The 16,292-nt window shown below is 41.0% G+C and overlaps 1 protein-coding gene across 5 annotated transcripts in view; it reads right to left on the reverse strand.

Annotated features, from left to right (window-relative positions):
* Positions 1 to 16,292, reverse strand: part of LOC128928182 (uncharacterized) — a 556,644-nt gene that overhangs the window by 314,084 nt on the left and 226,268 nt on the right. For 3 of the 5 annotated variants that reach the window (XM_078350496.1, XM_078350487.1, XM_078350502.1), the window contains exons 1-4: positions 7,802 to 9,849; positions 4,828 to 4,896; positions 4,236 to 4,337; positions 1,524 to 1,630 (exon numbers count right to left, since the gene is read on the reverse strand). The exons of 1 other annotated variant lie outside the window; for it this stretch is intronic. In XM_078350496.1, coding sequence (XP_078206622.1) covers positions 1,524 to 1,630; positions 4,236 to 4,337; positions 4,828 to 4,896; positions 7,802 to 7,831 — 308 coding nt within the window. In that variant the 5' untranslated portion in view covers positions 7,832 to 9,849. Of the gene's footprint in view, positions 1 to 1,523; positions 1,631 to 4,235; positions 4,338 to 4,827; positions 4,897 to 7,801; positions 9,850 to 16,292 lie in introns of those variants that run through there. One more of the 5 variants, XM_078350506.1, reaches the window with a different exon arrangement.

The following is a 16,292-nucleotide window of genomic DNA, read 5'->3' on the forward strand; positions in this document are numbered from 1 at the left end:
AGCCAGGAAGGGCAAAGGTGTGGGAGGGGACAGTGATCAGAGGAGGGAAGGGACAGAGGAAGTTGGAGAGACGGCAGAATCCATATCACAAAGGGCCTTTGGGCTGTGACTACAGTCTGGGTTTTATTCTAAGAGCAATGGGAAACTATTGTAGGATGCTTAAAAAGAAAGCTATGTACAGGATAGATTCCAGGGGAAAGGAGAGAAGCCAGATCAAAAGGGTCATCATGTACCACAAGGAAGCAGAGGCTATGAGGGGATGAACTGGAGGTAATGAGCAGCCTCAACGTAGGGCCATGATTCTCAAACCTCAGTGTGCAGCCAAATCCCCAAGAAGGCTTGCTAAAATACACATTGCTGAGCCTCCCCCAGAGTTTCTATTCTGATAGGACAGAGGGTGGAGCCTGAGAATTTGGACAGAATGCTGCATAGCCAGAATAGGACATAAGGGTGATGGATGCATTGGAGGGTGCTCAAAGCCCTGCCTTTCGCAAGGAGAGGACCTCCACCTATGACTTTTTCTCAGGTGATGCTCACCCTGTTGGTCCAGAGAACACTTGGAAACCACTGCTGTTTAGAGGAGATACAGAGCAAAGATGAGGAAAATAGGTATGTCCAATTAAGGTCATCTTAATTGCATCCAAAAAGGAAGAAAACAAGGACAATGGCAACAATACAAATTCTTACTATATACTGGGCACTATGCTGAGTGTTCCACGTGCATCATCCTATGCAACACCATTCTGTGAGAGATATTATTAATTCTTCTCATCTTGGGGAAGATAAAATGGTTTTAGAGAAACCGGGGATCTGTCCAAGCTCCTACAGCCAGGAGCCTCATTTCTAGGTGAAGCCATCTGACTCCAGAGTCTGCAAGTTCAATCAAATCTGTTGCCAAAGAGCCTGGAACTTCTTCGGATTCTAAGTCATTGTATCAGTCTTTTCTCATGCTGCTAATAAAGACATACCTGAGACTGGGTAATTCATAAAGAAAAAGAGGTTTAATGGACTCATACTTCCACATGGCTGGGGAAGCTTCACAATCATGGCGGAAAGCAAAGGAGGAGAAAAGGCATATTTTACATGGTGGCAGGCAGGAGAGTATGCACAGGAGAACTGCCCTTTATAAAACCCCCTCACTGGAACATATTCATCTAGATAATAAACTGTTCTCCTCCTAGTTAACCTGAGGGAGTCTCTGTTTCTTGCCTCCTATATAGTAAATCAGACAATTGGCACAGCAGGGGCCAGACCAGAGGGCACCTGACTGTAGTCCATGGAATGGTTCTTTCCACTTTACCTACCATCTCCCCACCTACAGGCAGAGAAAGGAGGCAAAACTCTTTCCCCTCTCTCTCCTCCACTCAAATACACACACAGACACACACACTTATTCATGTATGCACAATTTCTCATTCCATCAGTGTATCAGCATGCCGGGGCTCCCTGTCTGTAAATATTTACTCCCAGCTTTTTTATCTACAAAACATAAACAATTCCAGCATATGTTCAGCATGGGCTACCTGTATTGGTTCCAGGGCCTCTCTGCCTTTGCTGTAGGAGCTGATGATGATGGAGGGTTATGGGCTGCTCTTTTGTGGCTTCCTTCCTGATCACTGTCTCGTCCATCCTGATAGGACATAAAGGTAATCAATGCATTGGGGGTTCCCAAAGCCCTGTCTTTCTTAAGGAAAGGACCTCCAAATCTACTGGCCACAAAGTGTGGAGGTCTTGGACAATGCTGGTCAGAGCTTTTATTGACGGGCAGTTTTAAAGGTACACAAAAGATATTTCCAGAAGAAACGCAAAGAAGAATTTGCAACTGCTCTCAAAAAAATGGATTACCATCATGCAAAGTGTAAAATCCTCTTTAGAAGACTTCATGAAGCCTCAAAAGCAAAAGAATTGTCTAATTACTGAGCACCTAAAGTTGGACAGATGTTTTGCTTCTAACTTCTCACTTATACTCACTACAATCCTATAAAGTAGATACCATTACTATTTGTTTTGTAAATGAGAAAATCAAGGCACAGAGAGGTTGAGTCATTTGCTTCAAGGTCACACAGCTGGGAAATGGCTGATATGGGATACTATCCAGCAATTGTCTAACTACAGAGCCCAGGAGTCCATAGTGCTGGGCTGCTTCCTGAGGCCATGGAATCACACTCAGCATGAAGAGTTGCACATTTGCCTAGGGAAAGGCAGGCAGTTTGGTGCAAAAACTGTCTATCAGACTCATTTTGGAAAATTATTTGGGCCATCTCTTCTCATCAGCGTCACTACTGCTTTTATGTGTGTGTGCTGGTGGCTTTTTGTCTAGAGTGGAACTTAAAGTCCAAACACTTGAGCACTTATTATTGGCACAGAGCAGGCAAGAAGGTGGGAGAAATATGAATAAAAGATGAGTTTGGCCATCAAAAAACTTAAAAGCAATATGATGAAGAACTGTAGTACAGCAGTGTATGAGAGTTCCAGTTGCTCCAGATGCCTGACAACTCTAGGTATTATTAGTCCTTTTAATTTCAGCCTTTCTGGTGGGCGTGGGATAGCATTTCATTGACATTTGATTTGTATTCCTCTGGTGGCTAATATGCTGAGCAGCTTTCACATGACTTTTGGCCATTGTGATACCTCTTTTATACTCCAGTTCTTGCCTTTTCAAGTCTTTGCTAGCTTTCTGTGGCATAAAATTACGGAGTACAAGTGCAATATTGTTATATCCATAGATGGAATAATGGTCAATTCAAAGCTTTAGAATATTCATCACCCAGACAACATGCATTGTACCCATTAAGTAATTCTCATTACCTTTCCCCCAACCCGTTCCCCCTTCGAAGTCTCCATTGTCTGTCTTCCACTGTCATTGACTTGTCTTTTTCCTATTAATAATTCTTTACATATTCCTAATATGAACCCTATTCAGATTTATGTGTTGCAAATGTCTTTCTCCATCTGTGACTTTTACTATCGGTGTCTTTCAATAAACAAATGTTCTTAATTTTAATAATATTTCATTTATCAAACTGTAAAATTCCCTTTAGAGAACTTCATGAAATCCCAACAGAAAAAGAATGGCCTAATTACTGAGCACCATAAATTTTCTTTTCTGGCTGGTGATTTTTTTAATGTCTTATTTAAGAGTTGTTTCCCTCAACGTCATGATTTTTTCTATGTCTTCTTCTAGAGTCCCTATTATTTTACCTTTCTCATCTGTGTCTATAATCTATCTTTAATTAACTTTTGCATATGGTATGAAAGAAGGGTCAAGGCTGATTTTTGTCCATATGGATATTCAGTTGACCAAACAAAAATCTTTCTTTTCCCTTTAAATGTCAGTTATGTTTTTGTGGTAAATAAGATCATAAAATATATGTGGGTCAGCGTCTGGACAGATAGTACTTTTAACCTATTTTTAAAAAAGTAATCTTAAGAATGGTGGAATAGAAGATGAAAAACCAAAATTTTAATTTTTATCCTGACATTAATTTCCTGGGCAACTTTAGAGAAGTATTTCCCTTCTCTGAGCATCCATTTTTAATTTAAAAATATATATCTGAGGGAATAGGACAAGATGCCTATATTACTCCTTATGTCCAAACACACAATGGCTTACCAAATTCAAAGTTTTTTTATAGTTAATCTCTCTATGGAGCTAACTTTTTTCTCAATGTTGAGTTCAAAATGAGCCTAAAGCTTAGCTGCAAGTGACTTCATAGAAATCTTTCTGAAGGAAAGGAAGGATATGAGAATGAATGGGTATGAAATATTGTTAGGATTTAGATGCCTGTAGTATTCACTTCCTATTGTGGTTGTAACAAGTTGCCACAAATGTAAGTTTAAAATAGCACAAATGTGTTATCTTGTCATTCTTTCTGTAGATCAGTTCAACCTGGAGCTCACTGGGCTAAAACTAGGTGTTGGCAAGCCAGTGTTCCTTTCTGGAGGCTATAGGTGAGAAGCTGCTTCCTTGCCCTCTCCAGCTTCTGCAGTTTTGCTGGTCACATTACCTTGACTCATGGTTCCCTTCCTTCATCTTCAAAGTAGCAACGTTACATCTCTCTGACCCTTCTTCCATTGCCACATCTCTCCCTCTCTGACCTTGAAAACGTCTTCACTTTAAGGACCCATGTGATTTGGTTGAGCCCACCCAGACATATTCGTCTGTCCTCATGCTGCTAATAAAGACATGCCTGAGTCTGGGTAATTTATAAAGGAAAGAGGTTTAAGGGACTCACGGTTCCACATGGCTGAGGAGGCCTCACAATTGTGGTGGAAGATGAAGGAAGAGCAAAGCTGTGTCTTACATGGTGGCAAACAAGAGGGCTTGTGTAGACGAACTGCCATATATAAAACCATCAGACCCCACGAGACTTATTAACTACCACGATAACAGTATGGGGGAAAACCCATCCCATGATTTAATTACCTCCCACGGGGTCCCTCCCATAACACGTGGTAATTATGAAAGCTACAATTCAAGATGAGATTTTGGTGAGAACACAGCCAAACCATATCACCAGATAATCCAGAATAATCTCTCCAGTTGAAGATCCTTAATTAAATTACATTTGCAAAATTATTTACAGGTTTCTGGGATTAGGATATGGACATCCTCAGGGGCCATTATTCTGACTACCACAGGCTTACCAATGCACAACTAGATGTGCATTGCACAAAGAGATGCTGACTATTGGCCCAAAAAAAAATCAATATTCAGTTTTCAAATTCCTCTAATCTCCAATGGATAAGAAATTAAGAATCTCCAAAGTGAGAAAGGGCCCAAAAGCTGAACCATTGGGATAGCCTGTTTGTAATAATGCCACTCACCAGCTGTGTGACTTTTAATGAGACTCTTGACCTCTCTGGGGAAGTTTCCTCATCTTTCCACCAAGGATTCTGAAAGATGTCCAGAGAAATCATCTTATATTTCTCCAGGGACCAGACACACAATGAAAATGTGTAAAGCAGCCAGGTAAAACTTTAAAAAGGTATAGTAGGATCTCTGGCAAACTGGAGAACAATGCCCTATGTAAAAACACTCAAATGACATATTTGTGCTTGCCAAATAAAACACTGACCACAGACCCCTATACCAGCTTAACTCTAATGATGCTTCTGGCTCCAACATCTGTTGGTCTTTGCAGAGCTTCATCTCGTATGCATGTGTGTGTTTTTATTTTCTCACCTTTGGCAGCAGAAGGGGAGGTATGAAGCTGAACTGGAGTGCTCATATAAAAAGATGGAGAAAAAAAGGAGCTGGAGAGAAAAGATCAGAACCTTTCTTCCCCTCTCCCTAGATGGCAAATACACTGCTCTGAGAAGGCAGCATCCCAGCTGTGCAGAGTTCAGCTTGGCCAAGGCTGGAAGGAGACCCAGAGCAACCCAGGCCTCATTTACGAAGGGTGTTATTTCACCCCTGCTTCCCAGATAATGTAACTGAGTCACTCAATTGAGCATAAAATAGAAATTTGGCTTCTTATCTGCCTCAGACCTGACTTTACTATTTTCTTTCTGCAAAATACATTTTTCACTATCTTATCTTCTAATAAACAATCCTGGCTCGGCAGCCTTGTGGCAATGGCGCTGAATGCATTTAAGAGACATATTTTTCCTCTCTCACTCCCTGCTTAAAGACTTCTGTTTAAAAGCCTGCGTGTTTTCCCCCTCCCTTTTGGAAAAAAAATATATCCCATTTGTATGCTGTCTTCCTTTAAAGAACGTACATATTTTTCATGAGCTGTTCTGATGGTTTCCTCCTTATTTCCCCTTTTGCTCACTTGATCAGAATTAAAAGAAGGACTAACTTCCACAGCAATGGTGTATGAATTGGATGGATTTCAGTACTGGGTAGGGGAGGTCAGGTGGCTCCTTTAAGAAAGGGGCAATCTCTAGAGCGGTCAGATGCCAATGGGTTCTCCAAGATTGTGTGGTGGGCAGGACACATTTGATGAAAAGCCAGCTATGAATTTTTAATGCCTTCTCTCAAATGCAGACTGGCATCAGAAGCACCAGACAGTGAAGCTTAAGCCACAGAGAAAAGAAGAGGCATAGGGAGTCAACACTTACTGGAGTTTTTCTCAGAACAACCTTCTGAGAAAACAGCTGCGTTAGTAAAGAGGAAGACACAGCCCCATTATTAGCAAGAAGGAAACTGAGGCTCAAAGCACTGATGCATATCCAGACGATGAAATTCAAGGAAAGGGCTGTTGGCTTCCAAATGCACTTTGGGAATTCAGATTACACAGACACACTGACACACACATTTTCTGCCATAAGATTGTAGTTTTTAGGCAATCGTTTTATTCTGAGTGCAAACTTCAAAGGGCATGGAGGTGAATTCACTCCTTACCTGGTCTCCATGCAATTAACTCCAACTCCTAGTTTTTATGCTGGAAAATATATTAAGTTACAGACATGTGGATTTTACACTTTATAAAAGCATTTACCTTTTCTATTGCTTTTGCAGTTTATACTCAGAATAGGACTCATCCTCTGTCTGGTTTATTTTCTGCTAACCCTGTCACCTCATTTATAGGCTCAAACTCTCCACACCCTTTTTCCCCTTAAGGTAAGATCTGTAGGTATGTTTTGCCTTTACCTGCAATATTTACTCCTACCCATCCTTCATAGGGGAGCTCAACACCTCCCTCTTCAGGGAAGCTTTCTGTGGCCACCCCACCTGTATTACTCCGTTCTCATGCTGCTGATAAAGACATACCTGAGACTGGGTAATTTATAAAGTAAAGAGGTTTAAAGGACTTACAATTCCGCATGGCTGGGGAGGCCTCACAATCATGTTGGAAGATGAAGGAAGAGCAAAGGGTCATCTTATATGGTGGCAGGCGAGAGCATGTGCAGGGGAACTCCTCTTTATAAAATCATCGGATCTTGTGAGACTTATTCACTATCACAAGAACAGCACGGGAAAGACCCACCCCCATGATTCAATTACCTTCCACTAGGTCCCTCCCATGACAAGTGGGGATTACTACAATTCAAGGTGAGATTCGGGTGGGAACACAGCCAAACCATATCACCACCTGAGGCAGCCTGCCCTCTTATGCTCTCAGTAGCACACCACCCTTTTCCTTCAAAGCACTGTTACAACAAATTTGCGCATTTCTGCCTGTGCTTTTATGCATTTAATATATCTCTCCCCCACCAGTCTGTTAGTTCTGGGGAGTACAGAATGATTGATTTCATTTTGTTTTTAACACAGCATCCCTGTGACTCATATATTATTTGTCACATAGTGGGTGCTCAGTATGTATTTGTTGAACAAATGAATGAGTGGATTTGACCTTCACAACAACCCTGTCAAACAGGTACGTTCATCCCCATTTTCTAATAAATAGTGAGATCAGTAATTAGCTAACATTTCTTCAGTATTTACTGTCTGCCTAGTAGTATTCCAAGAGTTCTAATACTCACTCTAACTATCTGAGGTGGGTAATATTCTTATTCCTATTTTACTGATGAAGAAACTGAGGTACAGACAGCACACAGCCAGCGAGAGCACAGGATTTCCAATGTAAATCTCCTGCTTTCCTACTGAACCATGAACCATAGGGCCTTGTTTCTTAGTCACCAATACTAAGAAGAAAAGAATCTCATGGAAATCACAATCAGTCCAGGTTACTGTTTGTCTCAGAAAATTATCTGATAAGAGGTTGCAGTTTCCTCCAGTATTTGCCAATCTTCAGCCAAAGACATCTATGCAAAAGTACAGGGCATATTACATAATCTGGTGTGGACGCTGGGGCAGCCCTAGTGAGAGCCCTTCTGGAGCAAGAATGGCTACCTGCTTCCTGTGTTTCCCCCGGGGGCTCATGCCTCAGGTCCAGCTGTGCCTACCCGCACGGAGGCTTCTGCCAGTCTGAGAACCCCATTTCTCACTTGCAGCCTGGAGAACAGGATGAGGTCAATAGGTCCTTTTGTTCCTGCAGGAAGCCAGAGAAGATTAATCTGAGGACAGAGAGATGATGCAGGGCAGTGGAGGAGATTTATGAGGGAGCAAAATCCAGGCCAAGGTCCCTGGTTTTTGTTTCTCTCTATCTTTCTTCTGACTACCACAAAGCCCTGTGGTTGGAAGAAACTTCCAGAGGTCATCTGGTTCAGCCTCCTGCCTCCCAAAAACCCTCAGGCAAGAAGAGCATGACCATCTGATGCTCACAACACTCAGGCTTTCTACAGCTCTGGCTCTCTCCTCTCCATTTCTGCCTTGCATGAGAGATCCACAATGATCTGGTTCCATACTACCTCAACTCCTCTAATCCCCAACATAAACTCCACTGCAGCCAAACTGGTTTAACGCACTTGGCTCCCAGCCTCCATCCATTCGCCCACGGCTATAAATCCCGCTTTGAATGACTTTCCTTCTGCTCTTCAGCAACATGAATTTTATAAGGCACAGTGCAAATTTCTATCCCCTAGGAGCCTTCTTTGCTATCACAGGTCATGAATTAATATTAACAAGGAAAGGTATTTTATTTGCTAAATATTTATAATCTCATCACTTTTTGGTGGCTTTAAGGCATGGTAATGATATATTTCTATTTCTTGTGCATCCATACGTAAGTCTCATAATTTGGTACTTGCCCCCCTAACGAGCTTCCACAAAACCCAAAATGCACTGCTTTATCTCAAAATAATTCAGTTCCCTCCACTACAAATGCCCTTTCTCTTCTTCTTAGCCTAACAAACTTCTTATCCATCAAGGCTGAAGAACTGTTGACTGTCATATGTTAGGTACTGTGCTAGGCTGGGCTTTGTATACCTAATCTCAACTAATCTTTACCAAAACCCAGGATATGGCTAGCACTATGCCCACTCTATAGCTAATGATACCAAGGTTTAAAGAGCTTAAGTTCATCTATATATTTATCTATTCAATCAACAATTATTTATTTTACATCTACAGTGTACCAGCCACTCGACTGAAAGGTGAAGATAATAGGGCTGAAATTGATATTCATTCCCTGCACTCTTGAAGCTTATTAACAGGAGATACAGAGATTGAACAAGGTATAACAAATGCCACAAGGGCTTAAGAATAGAAGCACCAGGATTTTGCAGAGATTGGCCAGCCTGGGAGACAGAAAAAAAAAATACTCCCTGGATGTGACATTTTCAGAGACCAGAAGGTTGAGCAGGTTGAATTTAGGCAAAGAGTAGGGGTAAGCTAATTACCTGAAGTTGAAAAACTCATTATTAGAGGCACTAGACTTCTACCCCAAGTCTATGTGACCTCAGTCTTTGCTGTTTCTACCACATTTCCACCTCCTCTGGGAAGACTTCCTAAAACACCTACTCTGGGTCAAACCAGTCAAGCCTGAGTTTATGCTTCCAGGGCACCCTGAGTCTATGCCATACCCATATATTGTCTTATAATTCAGAGAAAGAGGAAACTTCTTCTCAGGGGTTACAGGCACAAAATTGCAGAACTCTGGTATGTTAGTCAAGGTATGTCAACTGCTATGACACCAAAATAATAGTGGCTTAACTCAAGGGGGTGAGAGAGCCTTGGCAGAATTAGCACTGCTAACAAAATCATTCAGGGACTTGGGATTTTTTAATCTACTGGCTTGTTCATCCTCTAAGGCCATAGAGTCTTCAAATGGATCCTCTTTATATGGTGTCTGATGAACATGAGAAAAGCGTGGGACCCAACTTAGAGAGTTAGATAGATCATCAAGGCAGAAAATTAACAAAGAAATTTGGGACTTAAATTCAACATTTGACCATTGGAACTAAACAAATCTAGAGTACTACACCCAACAACTAGAGAATATACATTCTCATGTGCATATGGAAAATATTCTAAGATTGGCCACACACTTGGCCATAAAGCAAGTCTCGATAAATTCAAAAAAATTGAAATTATACCAAATATACTCTCAGACCATAAAGGAACAAAAATAGAAATCAGTACCAAGAAGATCTCTCAACACCACATAATTATGTGGAAATTAAACAATTTGCTCTTGAATAACTTTTGGGTAAATGATAAATTAAGGCAGAAATCAAAAATTCTTTGAAATTAATGAAAACAGAGACACAACATAGCAAGATCTCTGGGATGCAGCAAAAGCAGTGTTAAGAGGAAAGTTTATAGCACTAAATACCTACATCAGAATTTAGAAAGATCTCAAATTAACAATCTAATATTGCACCTAGAGAAACTAGAAAAACAAGAATTAACCCCAGAGATAGCAGAAGAAAAAAATAACTGAAATCAGAGCAGTACTGAGCAAAACTGAGACCCAAAAATCCATACAAAGGATCAACAAAACCAAGGTTGGTTATTTGAAAGAATGGATCAGATTGATAGACCACTAGCTAGCTCAACAAAGTAGAAAGGAAAGAAGACCCAAATAATCACAATTGAAAATGACAAAGGTAACAGTACAATTGATATAAAAGATCCTCAGAGACTATTATTAACATCACTATACACATAAACTAGAAGATATAGAGTAAGTAGATACTTCCTGGAGAAACACAACTTCCCAAGATTTGATCAGGAAGAAATTTGAAACACTGAAAGACCTATAATTAGTAACAAAACTGAATCCAATATAAAAACCCCACCAAACACAAAGAGCCCTGAACCAAATGGATTCATAGTTGAATTCTACCAGACGTACAAAGAAGAGCTGGTACCAACCCTATTGAAACTAGTTTAAAAAATTGAGGAGAAAGGGCTCTTCCACAACTCATTCTAAGAAGCCAGAATCATCCTGATATCAAAACCTGGCAAAGACATGATGAAAAAAAGAAAACTACAGCCCAAAATCCCCAATGAACATAGATGCAAAAATCTTTAACAAAATACTAACAAGCCAAATGCAGCAACACATCAAAAAGTTACTTCACCATGATGAAGTAGGCTTTATTCCTGGGATGCAAGTTTGGTTTAACATACACAAATCAATAAATAAAATTTGCCACCTAAATATAATTAAAATCAAAAAGCATATGATCCTCTCAATAGAGGCAGAGAAAGATATTTGATAAAATCCAATATCCCTTCATGATAAAAATCCTCAAGAAACTAAGCATTGAAGAAACATACCTCAAAATAATAACAACCACCTATCACGAACTCACAGCCAACATCATACTGAATGGACAAAAGCTGGAAGCATTCCCCTTGAATACTGGAACAAGACAAGAATGCCCATTCTCACCAATCCTCTTTAACATAGTACTGGAAGTCCTAGCCAGTGCAATCAGGCAAGAGAGTGAAATTAAAGGCATCCAAAAAGAGGAAGAAGAAATTCTCCTCACTACGATTCCAAACCTAAAAAACTAAATACTCTCCCAAAAAGCTCCTGAAACTGATAAATCACTTCAGCAAACTTTCAGGATACAAAATCAATGTACAAAAACCAGTAGCATTTCTATACACCAGTAACATTCAAGCTAAGAGCCAAATCAAAAACTCAATCCCATGTATAGTAACTACACACACACAAACAAAATATCTAGGAATACATCTAACCAAGGAGGTGAAAGGTCTCTACAAGAAGAGCTACAAAACACTGCCTAAAGGAATCATAGAGAGAAACAAATGAAAATGACACAAACGAATGATAAAAAACATTTGATGGTCATGGATTGGAAGAATCACTATTATCAAAATGGCAAATTACTCAAAGCAATCTACAGATTCAATGCTCTTCCTATCAAACTCCCAATGTCATTTTTCACAAAATTAGGAAAAACTATTCTAAAATTCATATGGAACCAGAAAAAAAAGGCCAAATAGCCAAAGCAATCCTGAGCAAAAAGAACGAAGCTGGCAGCATCACATTACCTGACTTCAAACTATACTACAGGGCTACAGTAACCAAAAGAGCATGGCACTAGTGCAAAAATAGACACATAATTCAGTGTAATAGAATAGAGAACCCCAAAATAAAGCCACACACCTATAGTCATCTGATTGTCAATACAGTCGACAAACATAAGTAATGAAGAAAGGACTTCCTATTTAATAAACGGTGCTGGGATAATTGGCTAGTCATATGTAGAAGATTAAAGCTGGACAAGTACCTCTCACCATATACAAAAATTAGCTTAAGATGGATTAAAGGTTTTAAGGTAAGACCTCAAACTATAACAATCCTAGAAGAAAACCTGGGAAATAACCTTCTTGACATCAGCGTTGGCAAAGAATGTATAGCTAAGTCCTGAAAAAGCAATTGCAATAAAAAACAAAAATTGACAAATGGAACCTCATTAAACTAAAGAGCATCTGCATAGCAAAAGAAACTCGCAACAGAGTAAACAGACAATCTAAAAACTAGGATAAAATATTTGCAAACTATACATCTAACAAAGGTTTAATATCCAGAATCTATAAAGAAGTTAAACAATTCAGCAAGCAAAAAGCAAATGCAAAGGACATGAACAGACACTTTTCAAAAGAAGATACACAATGGTTGACAAAGATATAAAAACATGCTCATCATCACTAATCATCGAGAAATTCAATTCAAAACCACAATGAGATACCATCTCAACCAGTCAAAATGTCTCTTCTTCCTTTTTACTTTTTTTGAGACAGGGTCTCACTTTCACATAGAACAGCTGTCTACTATTATTAAAAGTCAAGCTGGGCATGGTGGCTCATGCCTGTAATCCTAGCACTTTGGGAGGCTGAGGCGTGTGGATCACCTCAGGTCAAGAGTTCGAGACCAGCCTGGCCAACATGGTGAAACCCCATCTCTACTAAAAATACAAAAAAATTAGCCAGGTTGGTGGTGGGCACCTGTAGTCCCAGATACTCAGGAGGCTGAGGGAGGAAAATCAGTTGAACCCCAGTGGGGTGGGGGTGGGGGGTGGAGTTTGCAGTGAGCCAAGATTGCACCACTGCACTCCAGCCTGGGCTACAGAGTGAAACTCCATTTCAAAAATAAAAAATAGCAGATGTTAGCAAGACTGTGGAGAAAAGGGAATGCTTATACACTATTGATAGGAATGTAAATTTGTTCAGCAACTGTGGAAAGCAGTTTGAAAATTTCTCAAAAAATTTAAAACAGAACTACCATTCCTCTCAGCAATGCCTTTACTTTGGGTATATATCCAAACAGACACATGCATTCATGCATTCTACCAAAAAGACACATGCACCTGTATGTTCATCATAGCACTATTTACAATAGCCAAGATATGGAATCAACCCAGGTGCCCAAGCATGGTGGATTGCATAACGAAAATGTGGCATATACACGCCATGGAATACTATGTAACCATAAAAAAAGAATGAAATCACTTCCTTTGCAGCAACATGGTTGTAGCTGGAGGCCATTATCATAAGTGAATTAATGCAGAAACAGAAAACCAAATACCACATGTTCTCACATATAAGAGGAAGCTACACATTGAGCACACATGGATACAAAGATGGGAACAGTAGCCACTGGGAACTACAAGAGGAGGGAGAGAGGGAGCAAGGAGTTGAGTGACTACCTATTGGGTACTTGATCACTACCTGGATGTGGAGTTCAATCATAACCCAGACTTAGTATCACACAATATACCCTGTGGCAAACCTGCATATATAACCCCAAATCTACAATAAAAGTTAAAAAAAGAAAAGTGCAGGAGGAGGATGGGGGAGAGGAGGCAGGGAGGGGAAGAGAGAGGAGGGAAGGGAAGGGAAAGAAAGGTGGATAAGGGAAGGCAAAAGGAGAGAACATGGAGGTCTATAAGAGGTTTTCAGGGCCTAGACGCAGTGTGCATCATTGCAGCCTACATTCTATTGGCTACAACTCAATCGTATGGCCTAACTTGGTTTCAAATATTGGAATCAGGACCAGAACTCCTGTCCCTGAAGCTGGTCCAGGTGCTGGTCACACACAATATGACACCTGATCTGGGAGCTCCATGCCCTCTCCTCTCACCCACCCCACACACTTGCCTTACCATATACACCATGCAGATGAACTGCCACAGTTCCCACCTCAGTCACCTCTGTAAGAATGCCTTGATTTTGCCAAATGTTCAAGCTTTGGCATGAGGAGCTATAACATCCAGGTGGAGGTATCTTTGCTCGAAATTCATAGAGGCAGAGAAAGTCATGACTCTAGACCAAACTCTTCATTTCACCAGTGAAGAAACTGAGGACAAAGCAGGATGGGATCAGCCCAAGGAGACATGCCTACAAAGCAACAGTGCTGGTCAGGCTCACCACTGGGACCACCCATCAGGAGGCATATGACCAGTCAAGTTCTTAGAGCAAACCAGCTCAAAGAGACTTTTAGGCCTTCGGGAAGGACTTATTTGGGAGAAAGAAGCCTTCAAAAAGCCCTTAAATAATTATGCATGGTCTGCTCTGTTAGTTCAATGGTTTTCAGTCCTTCTGCCTCTGTTGTAGCACTCTCATGATGAGGCACAATTCTGGATCAGCTAAAATCCAGGAAGATCTTTCTTATGCAAGAAAGCAAATGAAATATAATAAGGGTGAAATTAGCACAATGACTTTGAACCTACCCTAAACTATATTTTTAAGTGAAAAATTTTCAATTTTTTTATTTCTCTCTCTCTCTCTCTCTCTCTTTTTTTTTTTTCCTTTAACAAATTAGTTCCATCTCTCACCCTGGTCCAAGCCCCTAAGTGGAGTGGGAGCTTGGCTCAGCATCTCTGTTGTGTGAATCCACATCCAGCCCACCCTCAGGAAGTTTCACCCCTGCAGGGAAGCCAGACTTGGGAGGCTCATGCCCACCTCTCAAGCCCCTGTTCCACTTGGCAGGGGCTCCCTGGGCTGCCTCTGTTCTGAGATGGCACCACGATAATGGAGAAACCAGCACAATGCTTGACAGCCTGCCCCATGTTTACAGTACATCTCAGCAATGTTCCCTAATGCTTGTGTAAACAGACCCCATGGTCCAGACTCTGTGGCTCCAAACACTCTGGCATAGGCCCAGCAGGACTGCCACGTAAAACCCACTCCTCACATCTGGGCTTCTTGACTAGCTGAGGGCAACTCCTCAGAGAATAGGCTTTTTAGAGCTGAAAGACACCCCGCAAATTTCATAGCTATACAAACATGCAGCCAGTGTGTAATTATCAGAACGCTATCATAGGCTATGCTTGAGCTGAACAAAAAGACACACTTGGTTTTAGTCTTCATGGAGCATCCAGTCTGGTAGGGAAAACAGGCCACTGCCATGCAGGTTACGCCATGGTGGCCACGTCAGGGCTGGGCAGAGGACGCCATCCTCAATATTAAATGAGAAGGCAGTTTCCAAACCCTGGACCCTCCATTTGCTAAACTCCCCCTATGAACCCAGCATGGAGCTATACACTGGAAACAGCCCAGTAAATAAGACAGGTCACCTGACGTGTCTTCTTGTTTTTTCTACTAACAATGCTCCCGTCTGTGTTAGTTGGCTAGGGCTACCATGACAAAATACCATAGACTGGGTGGTTTAAACGGAAATGTATTTTCTCACAGTTTTGGAGTCTGGAAGTCCAAGATTAAAGTATCAGCAGCCTTGGATTCTTCTGAGACCTTTCTCCCTGGCTGGTAGATGTCCACCTGTTCACTGTGTCCTCACATGCCCTTTTCTCTTTGCCCGAGTACTTTAGGTACTTCTTCCTCTTCTTAAAGGAACATCAGTCAGATTGGATTGTGGCCCACTCTGGCAGCCTCATTTCAACTGTATTGCATCTTTAACTGCCCTATCTCCAAATGTAATCACCTTGAGGAGTGAATTTGAGGGAAAGATAATTCTGTCCATAACACCTTCCATGTACAGAATGTGTTGCATTCTGAAGTTAAGAGAACATGTAACAACTTGTAAGAACATGGGCTTTGGGGACAGGCAAACATGAAACTTTTAGATCTGTCACTTACCTTCTGCCTGATTTTGGACGAGTACCATACAGAGGCCCGTTTTACTCATCTGTAAATTGAAGTCATAGGGTGTGCATTACAAGTGTCTTGATGGGATTAGAGGTTGGATTGTAGAGAGCACCTAATGAATGCTGCTAATGCTGCTGTATTTGTTAATGGCGGGAATGGTAGTTTGGGGGAAGACCAGTCTAGATTTAGACTCAGATAACAGCAGCCATCATTTATAGAGCATATATATGCCAGGCATTGTTCTAAGTGGATTTACTCATTTAATTTTTAAAACAACCCCAGGAGGCAGAAACAATTGTTATCCCCATTTTACAAATAGGGAAAGTGAAGTACAAGGTTAAGTAAAGGTCACATACAGCTAATATAGAAAAGAACTGGAATTTGAACCCAGGCCTCCTGGCTCCAGCACCTACACAGT

This window comes from Callithrix jacchus, chromosome 1, assembly GCF_049354715.1.
Source record: "Callithrix jacchus isolate 240 chromosome 1, calJac240_pri, whole genome shotgun sequence".
Lineage (NCBI taxonomy): Eukaryota > Metazoa > Chordata > Mammalia > Primates > Cebidae > Callithrix > Callithrix jacchus.